Source organism: Sylvia atricapilla, chromosome 1, assembly GCF_009819655.1.
Source record: "Sylvia atricapilla isolate bSylAtr1 chromosome 1, bSylAtr1.pri, whole genome shotgun sequence".
Classification (NCBI taxonomy): Eukaryota; Metazoa; Chordata; class Aves; order Passeriformes; family Sylviidae; genus Sylvia; species Sylvia atricapilla.
In genome coordinates, this window is record NC_089140.1 from 79,030,803 (window position 1) to 79,055,714 (window position 24,912).

The 24,912-nt window shown below is 34.9% G+C and overlaps 1 protein-coding gene across 1 annotated transcript in view; it reads left to right on the top strand.

Annotated features, from left to right (window-relative positions):
• Window positions 1-24,912, top strand: part of DNAH5 (dynein axonemal heavy chain 5) — a 122,360-nt gene that overhangs the window by 14,781 nt on the left and 82,667 nt on the right. The window contains 16 exon segments of the mRNA XM_066341255.1: window positions 127-234; window positions 955-1,077; window positions 2,917-3,132; window positions 5,056-5,163; window positions 5,878-5,963; window positions 6,772-7,093; window positions 11,917-12,123; window positions 13,788-13,959; window positions 15,319-15,464; window positions 17,511-17,636; window positions 18,130-18,406; window positions 19,373-19,563; window positions 19,643-19,742; window positions 20,992-21,128; window positions 22,429-22,630; window positions 23,508-23,743. Coding sequence (XP_066197352.1) covers window positions 127-234; window positions 955-1,077; window positions 2,917-3,132; window positions 5,056-5,163; window positions 5,878-5,963; window positions 6,772-7,093; window positions 11,917-12,123; window positions 13,788-13,959; window positions 15,319-15,464; window positions 17,511-17,636; window positions 18,130-18,406; window positions 19,373-19,563; window positions 19,643-19,742; window positions 20,992-21,128; window positions 22,429-22,630; window positions 23,508-23,743 — 2,757 coding nt within the window.

A 24,912-nucleotide genomic window follows, 5' to 3' on the forward strand; every position in this document is an offset into this window, starting at 1 on the left:
ACAGGGTTGAGCAGAACTATTCCAAAGACCATGTTCATAATTCTCCTGCATTCACTGATTAGGTGTTGTGCTAATGTGTGCTAACAGAGGTACTGAGAAGAGTTCAGACTGTGTATTTCTTTCCAGGTGTCCATGCTGGATGCCATTCCAGGACTCATAAATGCAATTAAAATGATTCAGAGTATATCTCAGTATTACAACACTTCTGAAAAGATCTCCTCACTGTTTGTCAAGGTTGGTGACTAGTGGGAAAAGAAATATTTCCAGGTTGTCCTCTGTGTTGCTTGAGCGCGAGAGAAAACACAAAGGAACCAAGCAATTGGAGAGGCAGCACTTCAGTAATTTTAATGCTGCTTTTTGAACATATAAAGAATTGGAAATAGTGATAAACTATTTCAAATATTGGACTCATTTTACTGCCTGTAGTTTGGAGTTGTAGGAACATTTTCAGACTTAAGTCTCACCTCTGATGTACGTAGAGTAACTCTTTTACGAGTTTTGCCTGTTATGAATGGGTTTTTTTTGTAGAACCAAATACATTAAATTCATACTGCCCTTAAATCTCCACATGCTTGCATGAAAAAGGAAATGGATTGGAAGGACAAGCTGAATTCTTGTCCTTTTGTACTTATTCTTGTACTTTTGTACTACAATTCTTCACCATTTATACTCTCATGGCCTCTTGATTTTACCTTTGCCCTCAGAAGAGACAAAGTCTTATGACTTGTAGCCTTCAATGCTATTTCAAGGTTGGTACAAGGTGTGTAGGTTTAGGATGAGCATAGTTAATCAACATTTTTGTTACTTCATGTTCTGGAGGCTGGGTGTTACAAGGAGGGCAGTCTATTGATGTGGCAGGTATTTGATCAGTGGAGCCAGAGGAATGAGATGACAGTGAGAGAATGGCAAGACCTTGAAAGGCTGTGTTTTTCACAAAGTTCAAACTGCTTTTAGGTGACCAATCAGATGATCACAGCGTGCAAATCTTACATTGCAAACAACAACACAGCCACTATCTGGAATCAACCGCAGGAGAAAGTTGTGGAAAAGCTACAAGCAGCTATTAGACTTAAACAGGTAGGTGGGAAGAACATATAGAAAACAAATAATAAGATGATATTTAGAAGCACAGGAATAGGAAAATTTGTGTGAGAAAGCACTGTTATAGTGAAGAAAAATGAGTGAACTGAAAAATATCCACTGGAACTGGAATGTTTATGCTAGAGCTAACAAGGAATTTCATCTGTTGTGGATCTGGAAACAGAATTTTGATGCTTAGTCTATCTTAACTATGCTTATAAGGGAATTGCTTGGATTTTCATGGCTGTATTTCTCTATGTAGTGTCTTCTCACTTCATGTGGAGAGTTATGAAATAGAAATTAAAACAAGGAGAGTTACTGAACTGAATATATTCCATAGAGGTATGGACAAGCTATATGTTTAGAAAGGGCAATTTACTGAACTGAGAAAAATTCAGCTGTTCAGTTGACCTAGACTTGTCAGGAAGATAGCCTTTGGTGGTTGTTTTTTTTTTTAATACACTTCTGTGATAACTTTTAAATTTTATTTTCTTTGTTTTTTTTTTTCCCCCGGAAGCCAAGTATTATAAGATAATTTGGCTTGGAAGGGTCCTCAGCAGGTATCTAGTCTAACCTTCTGCTCAAACCAAAGCAGAAACAGAGCGAGATCAAGCTTGGTTTCCCAGTCCTTTATCCAATTGTGTCTTGAAGTTCTCCAAGCATGGAGAGATTGCATAGCCTTTTTGAGCAGCCTGTTTCACTGTTTGATTGTCCTTGGGATGAAAGATTCTCTCCTTTTGTCCATTCAGAACCTAATCTGTTTCAATTTACGCTCTTTGCTTCTTGGCTTCTGTCCATGTGTTATGGTGAAGAAGAGCCTGCCTCTCTTTGCTAATCTCCCTGTACTTATTGGGACCTTCATCCAGGATTTCTTCTTTTTTTTTTTTTTTTCATTCCTTATATGTAGTTTCAGGACTAGATATTTATCTTAATACCTTCTGAAGCAACAAATCTTGCCTAGTTCTAGCATAAATTAGTGTAAATTTGTATGCCCTCTTACCATCAGCAATGAGCACTAAACTTGTATTTTTCTATAAAGATATATCAAATTGTCCAGTTGATGCATGACAATATGTTGAAAAATTAGGTATTCATTTGAGTCTTATTAGTTCCAGAAGCTTTCAGAAATTCAATAGACTACAACTTACAATTTGAATCACTAACAACACAGCAAAATCTGGACCCTTTGTATTGATACCTCCAAGTGGGGTTATCTATACATAAATGTGATAAAAAGAATGAACATTTTATTGTAAAGAAAATCACTATTGAAAGAAAAAGTTTCAAGAAAATCTGACTATGAATTGACTATGACTATTGACATTGACTATGAATTTAGCAAGTTTATAGTAAGGTTTGTGTTGTGCCTTGTTATGAATGCAGAATGAAAAGTGGAAGCTGCTATGGAGCAGCATTAAAACTTCCCAAAGTGATTTGTTCTTGAAAGTGATTTTTGAATCTTGACTACCCAGTAAAACTGCTCAGCATGCATTTTCAGTCTCTGGAAACTGGATTGTCATTTTGGTTATTCAGCAAACACATCAAACCCTGCTATGAAATGGAGGGAACAGAATTTCATGCTAGCTAAGGATATGTACAAATACATATATGTGCAGTTCAGTGATTTGCTGAAGTGTGTTATCCTGTAATGGCATTGATGGATTAGTTTTCAGAGGCAAATTCTGTTACTCTCTTTATAGTGTTCATGATTGTTTATTGATGAAACTTCTACTTGCTATCAGGTTAGGATAATACCTGTCTGTGTAAATTTTGTTCTAGCTAAAGACAGTGCCTTTTGTTATAAGCTTGACATACTTTTAAATTCTTTGTTTTAAGGAGTATCAAAATTGCTTCCACAAGATAAAAGAGAATTTGGAACAAAATCCAGCTGAAAGACAATTTGATTTTAGTGAGATGTATATATTTGGAAAATTTGAAGCCTTTCATCGTCGTCTGGTAAAGATAATAGATGTTTTCAATACAATGAGAACCTACTCGGTTCTACAGGAATCTAAGATAGAGGGATTGGAAGAAATGATCACAAAATATCAGGTACACATTAGATTTTGTATATATTTTTGTATATATACATATTAGATTTTGAACCTTTAAAAGAAAAATATGAAAATTAGGGAAGTGTTTATTGAGAGAAAAATTAACTCTAATTGTGTTAAAATTACTGAGTAATAACAATGTAAATATGTGGTTACTGGGGAAATGAGCAGATAAGATGAAAGAAAAGATGCAAATGGGCATGTGAAAGAAGTACGATAAAATCAAAGCTGATTGTTGCTTTTTTCAAAGTGGTTTGTCTATGATCAGGAGAAACAGTGAGAAATGCTACATCTCTGTGTCTACAAATGTTGGGCTAGCTGTGCATGCCCCTTTGCTTGTTACTATTACTATGCAGTTTTCTGATTTTTATTTTTTAAGAGAATTGTGACTTGAGTAACAAGGAGACCTTCTAAGAATGGAAGTATGTTTAGTAATTTTCTTTTCCTTCTTTCTTTCTTGCTTTCTTTTTTACCAAATGGAGTATTTTCTGCTTTTACTGAGCCTGAGTTAGCTTACTTTTTTTGTGTAATTTTATTAGTGCAGTATCATAATTATGGCACCTGTAATTATTAAAATAAATCAGAAATATTCAATGTATGGACTTTGTAGACAGCTTTTTGAGATCCCATATGATAGAGTGGCTGCAAATGTGCCGTTCTAGTTTTCTTTACTCTATCCTTTGCCTTTTTGTTATGGTCAAAAGTCAGTCAATTTGCTTTAGTGAAATAACCCAGGTTGCTGAGAATTTTCAAATCATGCAATGAATGTACTGTTTTGGTAGGCTGGAACACAGGAATCTAATTTGTTTGGGACATTTGTGTTTGAAAAGATGCTTGTGGCCATCAGCCCAGGCTGAGATGTAAGCTCTATAAAGATACACCTTGTTATTCAGTGCAGCACCCAAGTCCTTAAACAAGAACTTGGTGTGAGACCCAGTTGCTGTAAAGTCAGCTGTGTTGACTTTATAATTCTTTGGCATGAAGAATACTTTAGTAAAAAAAATGCTACACGGAAGGTTCTGGATAGGCTGTATAAAGAGCAGAAAAGTGATTGCACTTCTTTTTAAAGTGACAAAATTGAGATACTGAAGTATTTGACACAGACCATAGCTATATTTAGTATGTGACTGATGACACATCATAAATTTTTTTTTAATAGGAGTTTACTGTCTTACTGTTCTTTATGCTTTAACACTTAGTCTCTGTCCAGGATTTGCTTGTTATTAGAGGAAAAGATGGAATTTTTATTTGTAGAAATCCAATGAAACTGAATTTCAGCTGACTTACCATAAAATGATGAAAGTCAGCTGAGCTGAAAATATGTGGAGCTTCATAGTTATGCTGTGGTAAACTACTAGAATGTTGAACAGTAGTTTATCATTAGAAATCCTTTATCTGTGTGTACAGTTCAAGGGAGATGCTGATTAAGATATACTTCCATGTGTGTGGACAGCAGCTGTGTAAGAGAAGCCAGGAATATTAAGTTGTGGGCTGGTGGTGTGCTGCATCTTACTATGCTTTTTGAATAGTCTATTTATAATGGAATCAGTTCTTTAAAGGACATGGAAAATAATAATGTGAAAATATTTTTCTCTGTTGAACTTTAAGGTTTGAATAGAAGTAAAATAACAGAATGTTTAATGAGTAACAAACGTCTTTGATGAAAAGCAAGTCTGAATTTTCTGTCAGTTGTAATTGACTTAAAACAGAAATAAGTAATATAAATGAAATTTGAGTAGATATTACACCAAGCTGATTTCTGCAAATATTTCTTTTAAGCTGTTTGTTTATAGTGCTGGGAACTATTAGCAAAGGTAAAATGTGAACATGTACATGATCTTGTGCTAAATGTTTGGTGTGGTAAGTCTTTTTGATAAGACATTTTTTTGTAATAGTTTTCTTTTTCTGTGAAACTGTTTAGAACATTGTTGACAACATGAAGAATAAGCATTATGATTTCTTGGATCAGCGGAAGACTGATTTTGACCAAGACTATGAAGAGTTTTGCAGAGACATACATGATCTTCATGTAGGTTTTATGATACACAAAGAATTTAATTTACCAATGAATCCTTATTGTCCTCCCTGAATTACCACCAAAAGAACCCCAAACAAACAAACAAAAAAACCCCAACAAAGTTGGGGTTCTAGTGTTGAAAAATTATTCTAATACATTTTCACTTTAAACTTCCATTTATTATCTTTCAGACTAGTTTAATGGAATTGGCCATTGAGGGCCTTCAACAAAAGGATTTTTCATTACTATATGCTGGCAAGAATAACAAAACTGGGTGATTTCATTGAGTGAATAGGACTGTAGTAAAAATAAGTCAGATTATTAACTTTGCAATAGTTCTGAAATCACAAGTTGATGAAAGAAAAGAGTATCTGCAGATGAAAAAAAAAATTAAAAAAATGCTTTTCTTTATTTGGCTGCCAAAGAGGTATGCAAGCATTCTTTGAGGCCTCTCAGCATGGTGAAACACTGGACGGTACAGAAGCTTTTGTTGGTTGCACAGCTACAGAGGGAACTTGGAAAGAAAATGCCTCAAAAGTTGGCTGTGTTTTGTTTAATTTTTGTGGAAAGGAAGAAAGGGAAAAATAGCACTTATTGAGATTAGTTTAACATAAACAAATTATCTTCTAATATATTGCATGTTAAATCCTGTCAAATAATACCTGGCATATTTGATGTGTGTTCCTTATGGATTCCTCTGATGTAAAATTATTTACTCTTCTACAGGATCAATTAAGGAGTTTCATGGACATCACTTTTGAAAGTATTCTGAACACTGAAAGGGCACTGTGTATGTTGCAGAAATTTGACAGGTAATATGTCCTATTCAGATTGCTAAAACTCTGCCAGACAATGGAAATAAGACATTCAGGATGGTGGAAAAAGCCGGGGGGGGGGGGGGGGGGGGGGTAGGGGCGGGGGGCGAGGTGGGACCAGAGCAGAAGGCATTTTCTTAAATACAAACAAAACCAACTCAACCTCTTTACTCTCAGCTGTTCAGCCCTGTTAAGAGTTGTCTTAGTAGCTCGAATGAATAAAAGCCATATTTTTTTGTATCAGAAAATGCAAAATTTAAGTGGACTTTGAACTTCATCTTTCAAAATCAGCTTAAGTACAGGAAAACTTTCTCTTAGCATATTTGCCTAAGCTTTATGCTTGAACTATGACAGTGAACAAGTAATTTGTTACCACAATGCGGTTAGAAGAGAATAAAATGCTTTTATTAAGAAACAGTGAAATTTGTCTTTATAAATTAACATGGTTACAAAAACAGCCTCACTCATTATTCTGTCAGTTTTTGTATTGTAATCTGTTTAATAGAATAGACAGCTAGTGGTGAATTGGTTACAGTTTGCTGCACATAATTTCAGGCAAGTGTTTGAAAACAGTGACAAAACAGAAAATGTGTAGGCTTACTTGGAAATTTTTATCATCTGGCGTAAAACTTTGTTACTTGGAATCAGGTTGTGACAGCATTTATTCAAGCTGAAAACTCTGCTGCTAAAGTAGCTATTTTCTAAAGCATGCAAAGGAATCTGGAATGGCTCTATTTGCCAACAATATATTAGAAGGATTTCAAAAGTCTTGAAACAATTTTTTCATTATTATTTTTTTAACCAGATTGCAAATCCCAAATCTTGGCATTGATGACAAGTATCAGAAAATATTTCAGAACTATGGCCATGACATAGAAACCATCTGTAAGATCTACACAAGGCACAAGAAGGACCCTCCACTCGCTCGTAATCTGCCTCCAATAGCTGGCAAGATCTTGTGGGCACGCCACCTATTCCATAGGATCAAGGGGCCCATGGAGACTTTCCAAAGACATCCAGCAGTTCTGAGAACACCAGATGGCAAGAGCATAATCCGCAATTACAACAAAGTAGCAAAAGTTCTTATGAAATTTGAGGTGATCTACCACAGGGAATGGCTCCAGCAGGTAAACCAGCTGATTTTGATAGTCCTTAAAGAAAAAAATTAAAAATGGTGGAGTCTCTGGTTAGTAGCAGTTGTCAGGTATGCTTAACTGTAGGTTTATGATGACTCTCAAATGAGGGATAGAATAAGAAAAGTTGTTTTATGAGAAAGTGTTCCTGTTAAAAGGATAGGGCCTGTAGCACCTGTAGCTGAATTTAGGAACACTGAAAGACTTGCATTATAACTAAGAAGTTAGAAAGAAAAATCATAATGAATATCCAGTGGTAGGCTTAGCTGCCCCTCTGTCTCTGCCATATTCTTCCGACTGGTGCAAGATCATCTTGTGTGGGGAGAGGAGTTTTGTCAGCTGGTTGGCTTAAGGTGAAAGCAGACACACAGTTTTCCTCTGCTCTGGACAATATGAATTTTATTTTGAGTGATAATCCATTGGTACACTCTGTAAATATACATGTAAAAAACATCCAGTCTGAACAGATAATAGTATACTCAGAGCACAAGTAGGCTTTGAGCCAGCTGTGGGTTAATCCTAATGGGCAGCTAAGCACCACACAAATGTTCATTCACTTCCTGCCATGCACCCCCAGTGAGACAGGGAAGAAAGAGGAAAGAAAAAGCAAAAAGAAGAAAACTTGTGGTTCAAGTTAAGTAGTTTGATTAGTGAAGGAGAAATGGAGAAAGAGAAAGAAAGGGAAAAGAAAGTGCTGTAGAGGCAATTTCCCACCATCTCGTATGGGTCAAACAATGTCTAACCAATTCCAGAGCAGAGGGTGGCCAACCTCCTCAACCTGTTTTATTGCTGAGCATGATGTTATATGGCAAGGAATATCCTTTGTTATTTCATGACATCTGCCTGGTTTTGTCCCCTCACAGCCTCTTTTGCACCCTTCATCTCCACTCCCACCCCCAATCTATTCACTGTGTGGACAGGGTGAGAACAAGAGCAGGCGCTGATGCTGCGCAAGTACTGTTCAACAGAAACATTGGTGTGTTATCAGCTTTGTTTTGATAACAAATCTGATGACACCATATAAGCTGCTATGAAGAAAATTAAATGCTGACAGAGAAAATTAAGGAACGAATCAGAACGTCAGAACGAATACAAGTAATTTCATTTCCTACTGACAATTTTGGGATGCATGTGTGTGAGGGAAGGGGCAACTCAGGCCTTGCCCTGGCGAGGCAGTGTACTGTCCCACACCCCACCCCTAGAGCCTGTATCCCTGCAGCTGCCAGTCTCTGGCACACCAGAGGCACTGATCCACCCACCTCTGGAGCCCCTAACCCAGCTCCTGAGTGGCCAAATGACTGGAAGTTCCACCTAGGGGGAAGGGCCTAGGAAGGCCAAAGGATTTTCAAGTATTTAAAGCTGAATATGAGGTTATCTGATGTCTTGACTCTATGTCCTCTTGGAATTTCTATCTGAACACTGCTGGAACCCAGGAGTTGGTAGCTATATGTGTGCTAGTCTATATATTTTCTGTCTTTCTCTAGCTTTCTTCTTCTGATTCCCTTTTCTTGGAATTTTTGAGTAACTTAAAATCAAGTCAGCTTAGTGCTTGCAAAGTTGGATGGGCTAAGTTAATGTCTTAAGTGTTTTATGTTGACTGAATATTGTACTAAACCTTTTGCCAAAGTTCTATGATTTCCTCAAGTTGCTAGTAAAGTATTTTTTGTTGTTTTATCTCTTGAGAATACCTGTTCAGTGTTTCTCCCATGTGTCTAACTCTAAGTACATGAACAACCATAAGCGCTTTTTATGTGTCTCATTGAAGGAATCATTTGGGGCCTTACAGGCAGAACACTTTGTAGCCTGAATATTCTTCAGAGAACATGGTTTATCTTTTAAATCTCATTTGACTAATTTTGCCTTCCTGGGTCTCATACACAGAACCTCTGACTATATTTATTATAAATAAATATAGAAGCCCATGGCTTCTGCAGGGGCGACTTTAAAGCCTTAAAATCTCAAAAAGTTTCTACTATTGTTTTGGCAAATTTTTCACTTCCAGTTTCTTTATTGCCTTGCCAAAGAGCATCTTACAGAAAAATTAACCTCAGCCTTGAAAAGCTGAATAAGAAGGATCAGAATCTCCAGACTGCAGTTTTGAAGGTAGTGTGACACCTGTCTATGCATTTGCCTGCTGTTTTTGGAACTTAGGCCCAGCTTTTGTACATTGTGCAAGTCTCTGGTGCTGATAAACATCAATCTTCTCAAAGATAGTCTTAGACTGGATCTGGGACCAGAGGTACCAGCTGCCTTTTCTCCAGTCTGAATATATTAGATTTTCCTGACCCTTCCTTTTTCACACTTGCCTTTGACATGTCGTGTGAAATGTAGTTTAAAGAGTCAGCAGATTTGATTGTCTGATAGTATAAGTGGTAATTTTTTGTGTCCAAAAGTTTGGTATAGTAAACAAGGAGAAATGATTGCAGTATTAGAGTACATAAAAGATGTTGTATTGAGACTTAGTGCTGAATATATATTATTGATGATTAATGTTTAGTTGAGTGCAAGTTGGGAATCAAGGAACCTGAACAGTACTATCTCAGTTGTTGTTTCATTATGCATTACATTTCAGGTACATCATTTGGCACCATTAACCTGCATATAGTTGCTCCTGCTTCCAGGCAGTAATGAAAACTGCTATTGTACTTAGGTCTTTAATTTCAATGCTTATTCTGCTGGTATAGGAAATTCATACTTGTTTTCATGTACTCTTCACAGAGAGCTGGTGCATATCTCTCATATTTTATGGAATGAATTGCAATGCTTCAGGAATTTGTTTATTGTTTCTATCTTGGACTGAGTTTCTTTTTTGATCCCAGTACTGAGCTGGATACCTGCATCGTTCAAAGTATAGTTATGATATGATAGTTTTCACTGCCTTGTCTCGACTATAAAGACTAAAGAGAATGTATGATTCTTGTGGGGCTGCATCTGCCCCTTTGGCTAGATGATCTAATGATTAGATTTTCTTACATGTACCATGCCTTGATGGAGTAGCCAAGTATGTTTGCCTTTCATCTTTTGTAAAATAACTATAAAATCCCAGGCATCTGCCCTGAAGTGGTGCCTTTCTTTGTGAGGTCTGAATCATCTGCATTGTGATTCTGCTCTGTATTAAAACAACCTGTCTGTTTTCTTCTCAAGCAGCCAAATCACACTTGGCATGTGTATAAACTTCCTGAGACTGCTCCAACTTTATACGCATCAGGTGGGAACAAAGGGAGGTGGATTTGAACAAAATTTCGAGTTTGAAACGTACACGCATGCCTTGAAAAGACATAAAAAGTAAATTCACTTTAACATACATGCACTTGCCTACCAAGTACGGCAAAAGAAAGTGACTATTGCTCCGTCGTCTCTCCTCTCGAGGCAAGAGGAGTGCACACGGGTGTCACAGAACACAAGGTGGAGCTCCTGCTCTACTCCTGCATGAAAGAAAAACGCGCGAGGAACTAGTGTCCTGCGGGGAATACAAACGGAACGTGAATATTGCTGTAGCTCCTACTATTCTTTATTCTTCTGTACATTGGAAATGTTAAGCTTAGTGTCAGTTTCTGAGATTTCCAAAAAATTTTGCCCCTCTTTTTTTCTACTTGTTACTGGATTGTTAACATCTTATTAAAAAAAAAAAAAAAAAAACCAAAAAAAAAACAAAACAAAAAAAAAACCAACAAAAAAAAAAAAAAACAAAAACAAAAACAAAAAAAAAAAAAAAAACAAAAAAACCAAAAAAACCCCCAAAAAAACCCAAAAAACCACTCGATTAAGACTGATGGTAGTGGATAGAACATGACATCTTCCTTGACAAAGCTTGCTTAGATTATTTCTTGAAAAATTCTGTGTAATGTCTTGATAGTACATGGTATTGCTGAAGCAAGCAATATTCTCAACTGTATTTTAGACATTAAAAGGTGGTGCAAATTTTCTGTGTTCCATAATAAAAGAACAATGTGCATTGAAGGATATCAATGGGTTCTGAAACTATGGCTCCATCTCAATGTGATGTGATACATGAAATTTGAGGTGTGAATAAAGAACAATTAAGTTACAGCAACAAAAGGATAAATGGAAAATAAGATTAGCAGCAAAGTTTTTAATGTACGAAAAATTTGCCTGTCTAAGGTAGGATTGCTTTTTGGTATAAGCCAAATTTTCAGTGTGTGGTGGTCTAAGGAATGCTGTCCTAATCACATTGAGAACAAATGGTCTTCTAATATTTTAAATAAGGCAGTTAAAGCAATTGTGTGATTAGGCTTTTCTTTTAATAATGATAAGAAATAAAATCTATAATAAACATTTATTTTAGTATTTTGAAAGATTTGCCCAGATGTTGGATATAATTGTCAGTACCATTAAGACTGGTATATCTGTTAGCTATTGGAAAACAAGCAAAAGGAGAAATGGGGGATGAGTAGATATGTGAAGAGGTTATCCACAAATACTTTAATTCATTGAGGAGATTGTGTGTAGCCTTATTGCAGAACATGCAATAAGTTCTAAGGAGATGAGGGTTAAGATTTAAAGTGGTTGAAGCAAGAAAATCTATGGCTCTGATTTGACTTTTGACTGTGGAATGCAGCTTATAACATCCAAGACCCAACAGAAAAATATCTGTGAGATCAATAGCTGGTTGATTATTAAGCATTTGGGTCCATACACATTGAGTTAATAAATTTTTGCTTTGGATTCTTATAGCACATCAGTCTTTGTCAGCAGTACCTGATTTTAGTGTCTGCCAAAGTGATATTTATGTGCAAACCAAAGTATTTTGTTGTAGTGGCTTGTCTGATCAGGAATGATGATTTTATTTCCTGCAGATTGAGTTAACTAAAAGAGGACTTCAAGCAACTCTCTTGGTGAAAGCTCCAGAAACAGGAGAATTATTTGTTAATTTTGACCCTCAAATATTAACTCTAATCAGAGAAGCAGATTGCATGGCACACATGCGCCTTGAAATTCCACCATTTGCAAGTGTTATTCAACAGCAGAGAGACTGGTACAAGAAGATTGCCAACAATTTGCACGTGGGTTTACTTTAGTTATTTTATGTACATGTACTGTGCATTAAGATGCCTGGGTTCTATACCTATGGAAGAGGATAAATGAAGATCAACAGTTATGTACTAACAAAACATTTGCAAATCTATTTTCTTATTTGTATAACTGTCTTGAGGCACTTAGAAGTCTTTCTTGGCTTTATGTTTTCTGTGAAGTTACTTCACAGATGCATGGGTTTGGGGAAGCTCTGCAGAGTCTGGGACAGATGAGAATGGGGAGGAAAGGAAACTTACCAATGCCTCATGCTGTTGCTTGCTTTCTAAATGATAAGGAATTTATCTCCCATCCAATAATGAAGTCAACATTGGGCAGCATTTGTTTTGAAAGGATACCTGTGAGGGAGGAACAGGTTGTCTGTTTTTAAAAAGCGTAAAGCATGCAGCAAGTAGCAGCTTTTATTTTTTTTTTTTTCTGGTGCTGGTGTTTTACACAGATGTCTGTGGAACAGTTTAAAAAGTGAAGCTGAAACTTCCCTTTCTCTTGTCTTTTCAGTCCTTTGGATAATTTTCTGGATAATTTGGATAATTATCCTTTGGATAATAATCTGCTTATGAATAGAAGATTATTGACGACTCAGGATCAGGATTCAAAAATAGGTGTCTAGAATCCTACAGTTTTAAAAGACTACTTGATGCTGAAATGAAAGAAACCCAACAAAAAGAAGTCATAAAATCTTTATGACTAAGTCATAATGTTATTGCCAAACATGTGAAACTAGATCAGTGGGTTAAAGAGGCATTAGAAAGAAAATAAAGGCTGATCTTATCAGAATTCCTGGAAAGTCCACTTAGATGTATTTTTCTCCTTGTGCTTTTTGTCTTCTGTAACACTCATTTACAGACTGAAATTTGCAAGATTTTTCTGTCACATGGTTTAAGCCCAGTATGCAACCAAGCCCCTTACTCCTCCCCTTAGAATAGGGGAGAGAATCTGAAGATTAAAATATAAAACACGTTAGTTGAGATAAAGACGATTTAATAGGGAAGGCAAAAACTGCATGCACAAGAAAAAAAAAGAAGGGAATTAATCTGGTAAAACTAGGCAGTATCACAGCTACTTGAGAAGACAAGCACCACAGCTCTGAGTGTTCCCCTCTCTGCTTCTTCTCCCAGCTTTCATTTTTAAGCATGATGTCATAGGTATGAGATCCCATTAATCAGTTGGGGTCCTGGCATTCTTTCCCAGAGTCTTATGTGTCTCCAGTCACCAGCAGAGCAGTGTGAGAAGCAGAAAAAGACTCAATGCTGTATGAGCACTGTTTAGCAATACCCAAAATATCAGTGTGTTACTCATTCACTCGTGTCACAAATCTAAAACATGGCATCATTTGAGCCACTGAGAAAGAGATTAACTTCATCACAGCACCAGTGCAATCAAAGATTGATTTCTGCATGAAGTAGTACTTCACACAGAGCAACAAATATGTATAGAGATATAAAGAGGAAGAAAAAGTGAACTTCTGCCAAAAATAATGAAAACCTTTAAAAAGCAATTAATTATAACTTCTTAAGAATTTCAGTAATGTACATACAGATGAATTTTCTTAGTTTAAGTAATCATAAATATGTGTACATAAGGTGGTTCAAATCAGTATATATTAACTAATCTTTTAATTTTCTATTTATTTCAGGTGATGTTGGCAGAATACAAAAGAATTAAACTGAAAATACACTACCCTTTTGAACAACTGATGGCTCCTCGATTAGTAAATGTAGAGGATGCTATCCAGCCAGGTCTAATGTTATTGAACTGGACATCCTTGAATATTGAGAAATATATCAATACAGTTTTTTCTAAGCTAGGTTGGTTACTTGCCTCTTTCCATTAAGCACTGGTTATTTGTTCTGTACAAATGCAAGTTATATTATGAGATTACAGTTCTTTATGTGATTTGCACTTAGTTGATTTATATCTAAGAGATATCAGAATTGTCACAGGTCTTGTATTTCATGAAACATTTGTTTTATAACATCACCTGCTTTTTGTCTTGTATGTTCATCAAATTTTTACTAATGCAAGGCAGTTTGGATTACATACATAAAGTATGTAATACATACATGCAAACATAAAGTATGGTGCAAAAGGCCCAGTGGATTCTGAATTTAAAGAAGGATAACTACTTTCAAAAAGAGCTCTTAGGTTTCAGGCTTTTCCTAGTCTTGCTATTTTTGTTTCTATAATGTACAAAACAACTTCTCAGGGAATAAACCACTGACTCAGTTGGCACTGCCGTTGCTCAGTAGCATTTAATATAGATATTTTTTAATACCAATCTCTTTAAAACTGATTCAGCACACATCTTTGACAACAGCTTTAGAAAACAGATGAGCTTGTAGTGTTTTCGAAAGATTATTCCAAGGTTGTACTGAGATGTGTTTCTTTTCTGAAAATACCAAATTCCTTTTTCTTCAGCTTAATTAATACAGCAAACAGGTTTTGTTTCTTGAAATTGCATAAATAGTTACAGTGGAAATTTTCTTCATTTGGAACGTCAGATTCAAGTGCATTTTGGATGCCAGCATGACATTATGCTTAATTTAATTTTGAGTAATACAAGAAACTTGAGTCTGGATCAGGCACCTTGCTGCTATTTCAGCTTCAGCATTGAGAGCAGATTGCTATTAAACTTCGAAAATTCTAGGGATTGTTTTATGTTAACTATTGTTTGGCCTCTAACCTTTGTTTAAAGCATAGAGATTTTATTTGCTTAAAGTTTCTGTTGCTAGTAGATTCTCCAAGTTGTAACTAGTTCAAGCTATAGAAGAAAATGAAGTACTGTTGTCCCTCATTTAAATGTTAATGTCTTAATATTTGAACTATGTATCCTTAAAGTTAATAATATATATATTTATAACAGATGCTATATTTTATATCAAAAACTGTATTATATATATTTGTACAATAGCTTATGTTTATATAATATATTTTAGCATGTAGATAGCATGTGCTGGGGAAGTATCTGTTGTGCAAAAAGTTAATTATGATTCTTATGGTGAAGCTTGGCATAAAAATTTAGATGTTTGAAGTAAATTGGTTAAGGGGCAGAATTCACTTACAATTAAATATGACAGTTTGTTGAGGTAAAAATTTAAACATGAGTCTGCAAAGGATATTAATTCAAACGTTTTAGCTTGTCTTGAATCTTCTGTTTTCTTCAAAAGCTGGGCTGGAGTTATTGCTTGATCGTGTGAATGACTTGGTTGAATTTCGTATTGATGCTGTCCTTCAAGACATGAATAGAGTGCCACTCTGTATGTTGCCAGAAGATGAACCACAGAGCTGTGAGGAATTTCTTCAAAAGACTAAGGTTAATAGATAAAAGTTTCATGAAGAAGAAATTGATGACTTTGAGTTTAGATTTTTTTCTTTCTTATGAGATAAAAAAATCTGAATGTGGAATTAATGAAGCACGCATGGGATACACATGGAAATCCCCACTTGCTTGGCTGGGGCCTTAAAAAGGAACAAAAGTACCAAATACAGACAGATCTGATTTATGTTCTTTTCTATTTATTATTAATGTCAAGCCAGATAGTGTATGATATTTCTTTTATGCTTTCATAGCATTCAAAAATTTTACCTCTATGAGAGTATCTTTTTTGTCATTATTCCTGTTTAAATAAGAGAATTCTCCAGCAGTTGCCTGAGGAAAGTAAATACTATAGAAAGGACTGCATAATATGTATCTCAAACTATCCTGAGTAGGTAATGGGATGTGGAAAATATATGCAGAAGTACCTGGGTGAAGGTGTTCTGGCAAAAAACCCCTTCCTTCACCCCATCAAAATACTTTTATGTTGAGGGTAATTAATTATAAACATGTAAATTTTTAGAAAGCTGATTAAGATCATAATTAAATTCAATATCAGAATATTTTTTTGAGGTTATAGTAAGGGATTGCATTTTAGGTTAAAATGTCTAACGTGTTTTCTCCTGAGACAAACTGTTTTGATAAAGACTGTAGAAAATCAAGTAGATAATCCCCATTCCTTTTCTCTTGTAGCAATAAATATTACAAATTAAAGCTTTGATTATCTTATTGTATTTAACTATTTGGTCTTTTCTCTTTTGGCCATTGTAATAACTCATTTTGTTGTTACATACAGAGTAAAGTTTAAAATAATATTATATGGAATAAGTGGTAGTGTGTAAGCCTCATAATCCATAGCTGTTTTTGTTGATCCTGCTGCTCCCTTCCTGATTGGGCAGGTACTAAAATGTATATTCATTAAGGTAAGAATACGTGAGAGTGAGCACAAAACCCTCTCTGCATAGTATGATAGTACTTGAGAACTTGCTACCTACCAATTACACACGTGGCAATTACAATGGCCAATTGAATTGAGCTAGCAAAGTACGTGGTATAAGAACCCCACTTATGGGTACAATGAAAATAATAACAGTTTGTAAGCTTATTGTCATTTTTAATTAGAGGAGACTAGAAATAACTTCTGTCACCTAACAGGTGTCTTTAAGTTTCTAAAGAAATTGCTGCTACAAAAATAATTACCCAGTGGAAAAATCCCAGTGTACTCTGTTTAGTGTTGCTATGATGCTACAAATCACATATGCCTTCTCTCTCAACTCAACAGAATCATTAGGAGGGCCAAAGATTTTCTTAAAATTTGGAAATGGCTGAATATCTCCAGTTATTGATTTTTAATTAAACTAAGGTAGTCATGCTTGTTTAAGCTGAATGAAATATAAGATAACAAAGGAGTAAAAAATTACAAGGCCGTTATAGATAAAAATCATAGTTAACTGAAGCATACTTGATTAATTTTATTATAAGTATTGGATAAAAAAAGATACACACTACTGTAATAAATTTCTGAATTTTATTTAATCTCATTCTTTGATTCTATTCTCTCCAGCTGATAATTTTTGTGTTTATTTTAATAATGAATGCAGCTTGTATAGTTTTTATCTTCTCTTTAGCTGTAAATGGGAAATATGATTGACTAATACTCATTATGGCACATCCAATTAACGTAAACTGACTATGATTGAAAGAAGTATTTGGTTTCCCATGTCTACATTGGAAAGTTAAGAAAATTAAGAAGCCCTTGCTTTTGGGAGCCTTTTAGTGAAACTAGGCATCATAAACATTGATTCATGATATTAACTAATGAATCATGTGATTTGAGAAAGAAGCCAAAACAATCTTGAAAGATATTTATAATGCCTTGTTGATACCTAATATTTTGGGAAAAAAATTAAATTAATGTTGTATACAGATCTGTCTTTTCACAAATCTTAGGCCTTGGAATTTGTGTTAATAAAGGCTGCTATGACTGTGAAATTGACATGAGAATTGTGACAATAAGAGCATATTGTTTTGCTTTGATAACAGGAACTCTGTATAAAAGGTTCTCGGACTTTACACTTAAAAAGCTCACTGGTGGAAGCTTCTGCTAATGATCTGATTAACATGTTGCTTAACACTGAGGAACAAGTCAGTAAAGAAGATGAGAATTCAGTTGTACCTAGTGGTGAAAAAAGGGACAAAAATACAGGTAAGAAGATTGTATTGTGTTGTTTGTTTCCTTCTCATGCTGATAATTTGTGTTGGGGAACATTGTAACTTAGGTGACTGAAGTGTTGAACAGTATCTAATGTCCAAAGACTTTCCTTTGAATTTGCCTTGATAATGAATAATCCAACAATCATTTATCATCTACAAAATACCTCAATATTATTTATCTAACTTGGATGTTGAAATCTTCATGCCATAGAAGTACTTAGTAGCCTTGGTTAATTGCTGGACTTCCTAGAGGAAGAGAATAAGAAATAAGATCTAAATTTTGATGATGATCATGCCAGTTTGTCCTGAATAAGAAGACAGATGGGAATAAAAGGTTTGTTACATTGCGGTGCAGGTTACAGATGACTAATTCTGCACTTTTAAAAACTATTTCTGACACACTTATTTCTGTGGAGATGTTGCTTTATGGTATTTTCAAGTCCCTTAGGTAAATTGAACTAACTGGATTTATGATGTTTTAGCAACAGATGAGGAAAGAAGATCAAAAATTTTGACTTCCTCACAAAATTCCAGTAAGATGTGGGCTGGCTTGTCTCCTACAGCAAAGCGGAAGAAAATGGATTTAGAAAAGCTGGAAGAAGAAGCCAATGAACTGCTTTCTTACTTCAATAATCGAAACATTGATGCCCTTTTGAAAGTCACTCGAAACACTCTGGAGACCATCCGCAAGCGCATTCATGCATCTTCCAGCATCAGCTTCTTAGGTGGCTGCCTTGTAGTACATTGCTCTTTTAAGTTATATAAAGAAAAATGTAAATGTAATATCCCATAACTGCCTGAATAAGAGTCACAAGTGTAAAAGAAGGGAAAACAGAGGGATTTTGATTAAGCTGTCTTGTTAAGTTACAATTCATATAATTGTGTATTTCCAAAGGTATTTTTTTCTTATGGCAGTAGGAAAGTGTCATTACAATGCTATTTTGCTTAGGACTCACTGTACTGTTCTGAAGCCAATATTTTATTTGGAGCTAGACTTGATTGATAAGTTTCTGGTAAGACCTTGATAACTTGGTAAGTTATCACTTGAGTTAGAAGTTATCAATTATTAACGTGACAAGGTAAGACCTTGATAACTTGACAAGATCTATTTGACCTTGCCTTTTACATAAAACTATATGAAAAAAAAAAAAGATAGAGGTGTCTTTTTTCTCTTACTAATTGCCTTCAGATACTTCCACACACTGTTTTGAAGTGTTTTATTGTTGCATGCCTTTAAGAAACAAAAGTAAGGGCAGTTGTCTTTGGTCTCTATAGTTTATAAGCTTCTATACTTTCTAAGGCATACAATACTATGAGACTAAGGAGATTCTGTGCCCAATTTAATATGCTGGCTGTGAGTACCAGCCAGATAACAAAAGTGTCTGCTAAACAGAGTTTAGGTGCACAAGACATGTTGATGAGGAGCTTCATGGCGAAAAATAGCTTTGCACTTACTTTTCACTAGTGCTGCTGTAAAGTTTAGCAGTACATCTTATAAACTACTCAGGAATTCTTTTTCCCTTCAGATATTACACTCAATGCTCTCCATTAGGAAATATATTTTTTGCTATATAAATTTATATGGTAGTTATATTTATATTTTTTAATATCAATTACTATTTTGAGGTCTTGAAAAAATATGAACAACCTTTTTTTTTTGTTTTTGTATTCTGTTTTTGTCTTTTATTTAGAAAATTACAGTATGTCTAAGCAGAAAAAAGGTGTTCATCCAATAATTAGGACTAATATTAACCTATCTATCCCTAATATCATCATGACACCTTCCTTGGATGAGGTACAGCAGACACTTAATAAAGCTGTAGATTGTATTGTGAAAGTAATGAAAGGAGTTCAACAGTGGAGTAAGGAGAGAATATCCAAGGTTGGTTTCTTTAACAGCTTCTTAGAACTAATGACGCAAAACTGCTCCAAATAAAAAATAAACGTTATTCTCTCTTCAGGGGAAAGTGTTAGAGAGAAGAGTTGTTCTGTCACAGTGTGGGAGCAGAGACAGCGATTCTGATGATGGAATGAAAGAGACTGGAAAGAAAAACATTCACGGTAATGATAAACTCTGACATCAGTAAATTTGAGTGTTAGGTAAATGTGATTTATGCAAAATATATTGGAAGATATTAATTACAAAATACATCAAACCCAGTAGATTTTAAACAACGTCATAGATTTTAAATTGCTTCAGAAGAAATCTTTCTCATTAGAAACCAGATTTACCACTTGTCCTTCAGTGGATTTGAATAAGGGCATTTTTTTAGTCTTGAAGAGTTTTACTACTTTGGGTTATAGCATATATATTCATTACAATTATAGTCACTTTTGCTACAGAATAATCTTTAATAATTTGCTAGTGTGATTTGTCATATGCTATCTTAGAACTTGTGCTTGCCCTTTAAGAAGTGTAAGCTGAACTTTCACAGTACCTGGTATTGAATAAAAATGTCTATGTAAATTGCAGTATTGATGTAGAGAGGACTGTGTAAAAGATGGAATAGAGTAGAACTTCTAAAAGGATTTTTATTATTCTGTTTTGTGACTAGACATTAAGTTGTTGAAGTCATTAATTCAAGGAAATTTAAGATGGTATCTTTGATTTGTTTTCTCTGAAATGGTTTTAAATCACACCAAGTTAATTGTTCTACATTGTACCCAAGATCCTTAAAAACTGCTTTTGAGTGTCTTTTTAGGTTAGCTCTCTTACGCCCCTAAAAAGTAGGACAGCAATACTTGAACTGGTTAAGAAGTTAAATTAGTCTTTCAAGACTAAGAATTTTACTTGCAAGACATGAGATAAAAAAAATGATGATAAAGTCAAACCACTGGGTGTTTGTTAACTGATGGACTTTTTTTAACCTTTATTCCTTTTTTGGGGACTGGTTGTGGTCATCCTCTCAGAGCAAATGTTAGTTTGTACTTCAAATTGTCAATTTTGAGGTATTTCAGAAAATAAAAATGCTTAGTGATGTTATATAGGTAAGCAAATGCTGATATATAAATAAATCACTTAGGTGAAGCATACAAAATAAACCTTGTGGAACAGGGAGAGAAGAGAGAAGATTCTGTTAGAAAGATTGGAGTGAAAGTTGTTCCAAATTTTACAGGGTGCCTAGTAAGATGGAGATATTCATGCATTTATGTTGGCCTCCTTGACTTCTAGTTGCTTTTAAGAATACCTAACTTTAAAATGCATGTTTATTGAAAGAATATGTCATTTGGTTTTGTGTATAGGAATTTACTTCTCCTAACCAGTATGTCTGTCCTAAGCCTGCTTTTATATTTGAATCCTCTTTTATAGGTAGTGTATCAGATGCAGCATCACTCAGTTCATCTGATCAAGTGCAAAGCCAGAACTACTTCAAGAATATTTCAGAGAACAAAGAAATTATTAAATTAGTATCTTTACTCAGCAGTGCCATCAATTCTACAAAAGGGGTAAGACAGTAAAGGTGTTAATTTAGCATTACTCTCAAGGGATATTAACGTATTACTTTCAATATCCTTGAGTAATATGGGTAGGCAGTTAAAGCTGTGGTTAAATGTAATAATGAAAAAGTTTAGGATAGTGGATGGAAAACATGTGGCTGAAAATTTGCAAATATGCTTTGAAAGTGTACCATGGATTAAGTGTACTCTGTTCCAAGATTTGAGGTTTTGAGTATTGCATAAATTAAAACATCATAAACTCTAGGCATAGTTGGGTTGTGTGTAGCTAATGAAGCCAGCATGATTTCTGCCACATTATGGAGAGGTTATGAAGGTTTTTAGAAGAAAACTGGCTGTCAGATTGGCATTTGTAAAGCAGTGCATAGGATTTAGGTTAGGATTTATCTTAAAGGAATGCATAATTTTTTGCCTTGTTCTTATTCTATGCACTCTTTAATAAACTGTATTTATTTAGGAAGCGCTGCATCAGTTTCTTCTGGGGCTTTTTAAGAGTCATGCCATGTGAAACTCTTTGACTCAAGGCCTTGTAACTTCAATGGTGCTTAAGCTTAACTACCAGACTGATGCTGAGTGCTGAGATAATGGTGGATAGTTACCATGGTATTTTGATATTTGGTATTTTGTAATATTGTAAACTTTTGTCATTTATCCAGCTTTAAATGTACTATATTTATCATAAGTCGTCATGTGGATTATCTCCTGTGGCAGTCATCTCTCATTTACTTGTTTAATTAGATGCAGTGATGATTTAACTTCAACTTTCTCACGTTTTTCTGAACTCCTGAGAACCAAAAAGAAAAGTGTGTTCTCTTCCATGCTCATTAAATGATATTCAAATCAAAGAGACCTGAATTGATTGTAGAAATTAATGATAAAAAAATTTTTTCATAGCTTCATTATTTCAGAATGAATTTTTTTTCCTATGTTGAGCCCTGGAGCTCAGGTTTCAGTTTCTATCCCAAGAAATGGCAGGGAAGGACAAGTGTAATGTATCCTAGTTTAAACTTTACTTCCTACTGATTCTAATGATTTTATTGACTGAAGATTTACTTAATTGGCAAATGTTTAAACTAATCTGACAAATTGGATGTGATTAATGTAGAGTTTTTGGCATGATGTGTGATCAGTAATGGAACTTGCTTTAGCCTAAATTTAGTTTAGTGAGGTGATTCAACCTGCTTCACTGTGGAGTTTGTAATGTACTCTATGGAGCAGCTGCTAAGAAGTTATATGTGTGTTCTATATGTGGTGCTGATAATCTTTCTTTGAACTTGTAAATGTCTTTCAGGAAGTTCTTACAGCTTTGGGGAGTTTTAGTTGCTACCACCATATATGGCAGAGGGACAAGGAAGAAGCCATTAATAAATTAATGGTGGGAAACCCATTGCTCTCTGAATTTGAATCTGAAATTCTGCATTTCCAAGACCTGGACCTGAAAATCAATTCTGAGCCTGAATACATCTGCGTGGGAGCTATTGCACTGTACACTGGTAGGGTTCAGCTTCTTTCCAGGGACCTGTACTTTCTGACACCAGTAGGAAGGAGAGATGTGACAGTTTTGGATGGGTGAACTAGATTAAAATGGAAAGGAGAAAGGGAGAGAGAAGGACTCTCTTTTGGCTGTAAATGTATGCAAACGAAACACTAACACAAGAATATCTGTGAGGCTCAGCTGGAGTTTATTATCTCACCTGGATACTTCTGCTCACTTACCTGGTGGATGGTAGTGTTTGCCCATCCTTCTGTCACTGATTCCCAGGGGTACATATTTCATGGGAGTAAGTTTGTTACTTTTTTTCTTGCCTGGCTGCATGCAGTGAGACAGCTGAACCCCCTGTAATCTAACAATTCCACCAATGTGATGATCAAATTTTGTTTCCTCAGCTTTCATAATTAAACTTGTAATTTCCTCTCCACATTATTTTTTTAAAGATTAATTTTTGAAAATATTTTAGACTTAGATGAGAATATTAACCAATTCATTAGTGATATATAGGACAGAAATTTGTATAATGGTAAGTAAACAAGATGACATATATGGAGTCCAGTCTCCTCTTTCCAGTAGGCATATGCTAAAAATATCTATGATATCTAATGTCTGTTAATTGTTCAACTTTTTAGAAGCTCTTTCCAGTAGAAAAGATGATAAATTCTGAGAAGAATAGGAGGAAAGCCATCGTGAATTGCAAGGAATTCTTTATAAAGCACTTAAAGGTGCCCATGCGACTTCATCATCTCTGTATGTTAAAGATGAGATGAAAAACCAGAACTGGCACCAAAGGGAACACATGTAATAAAAAAGATTAAAAGTGCATCCTTAAAAATATCTGTATTATCTAATATCTATTAATTGTTCAATATTTTTAGCTGATCTGAAGCTAGCACTGAGATCAGAAACCAAAGCCTGGATGACTTTGCTGGGGTGTCATTGCAATAAGAAGTACAGAACACAGATGGAAGCAATTTTAACTTTTATAGAGGAAACTGGCAAGAAGTTAAATCGCAGCATCACGGACCTGGATGATATCAGAATAGCCATGTCAGCTTTAAAAGAGATCAGAGAGCTACAGATCTCCATTGACTCTCAAATTGGCCCCATTGAGGTAGCTAGTGGAAATGTTGCATGTATGGGTACTGTTTCAAGAGAGCAGTTATTTTCTGGATTAGAGCTTAACAGTGAACTTGGAAAATGTATGATTTAATATGTGTTGAATGTTGAGTGACAGGCCTGTTATGTTCCTGTAAACCTTTTTGTGTGAAATTCTGATCTGGGTAAATATAAGCTTGCTGAGGTGAGAGGTGGTTTAGTGAACAGTGCAGAAACTGAGTGATGTGGGTAAGAGGAAGATGAGAAAGTAGTTATTTAATGCAAGAAATCTTTTCATACTTTGTGGAAGAAGTCTGTGTATGAAAAGGAATGAGATTCCGAATTTTTTTTTTAATGAAGCCTAAAGAGGAGTAAAAATATTAAGCAGACTATATGAGATTGATTGATTGCTTTTATCACCTATATAGGTTAAAATAAACACAAGCAACAGACTTCCTTAAATAAGTTAATGTGGTAGAATGCATTTGCTGAACATTTGGTAAATGGCGGACTTTAAAAAGAGATGGTAACTGTTTCTCTGCATTCCTGACCAGAGTATTTATTTAAGAATGCTGTAATATGGCAAAATACACCATTGATTTTTTTTCAGTAGAATTATTTTTTTCTAAGACATTTGAGATTCTTAATTGCTCATAATTTCATTATAAGCTTCCAATTCTGCAAGCAGGATGCTCAAGTATCTAGGCACAAGAGGTGATGCTTTGAATTTTTGAAGGGAGGTTGGTATATTTTCCACATGGTGTTGTAGTAGGCAAATAGTTACATTTCCATTTCTGCTATTTGGCTACAATTTGATCAAACTGGAAAACATAAATGGAAATAATTCCAATTCATAGAAAAATTTTCAAATTACTGTTATATTATAATTTTCAAAATAAGTTATGCCACAGTTTCATTGCTATCCTACCTTGTGCTAATTTATAGAAAGTGAATTTCAGTTTAGTGAAAATTTGCTAAGGTTTTCAGCATGTGGACTGAAAATATGTTGGTGGTGCAAGTGGAAGTAGGTGCTCTGAGAAAAAAATTCAGATGTTTCCTCCAGTTTGGTATTGGTTTGCCAGATTTTGATAATGGCTATGCAAGAACAGAATTTCATTTTCTAAGAAATCATTCTCCGTACTTAAAAATTCAAAATGTTAGCATACATATATGTTTACAAAATTA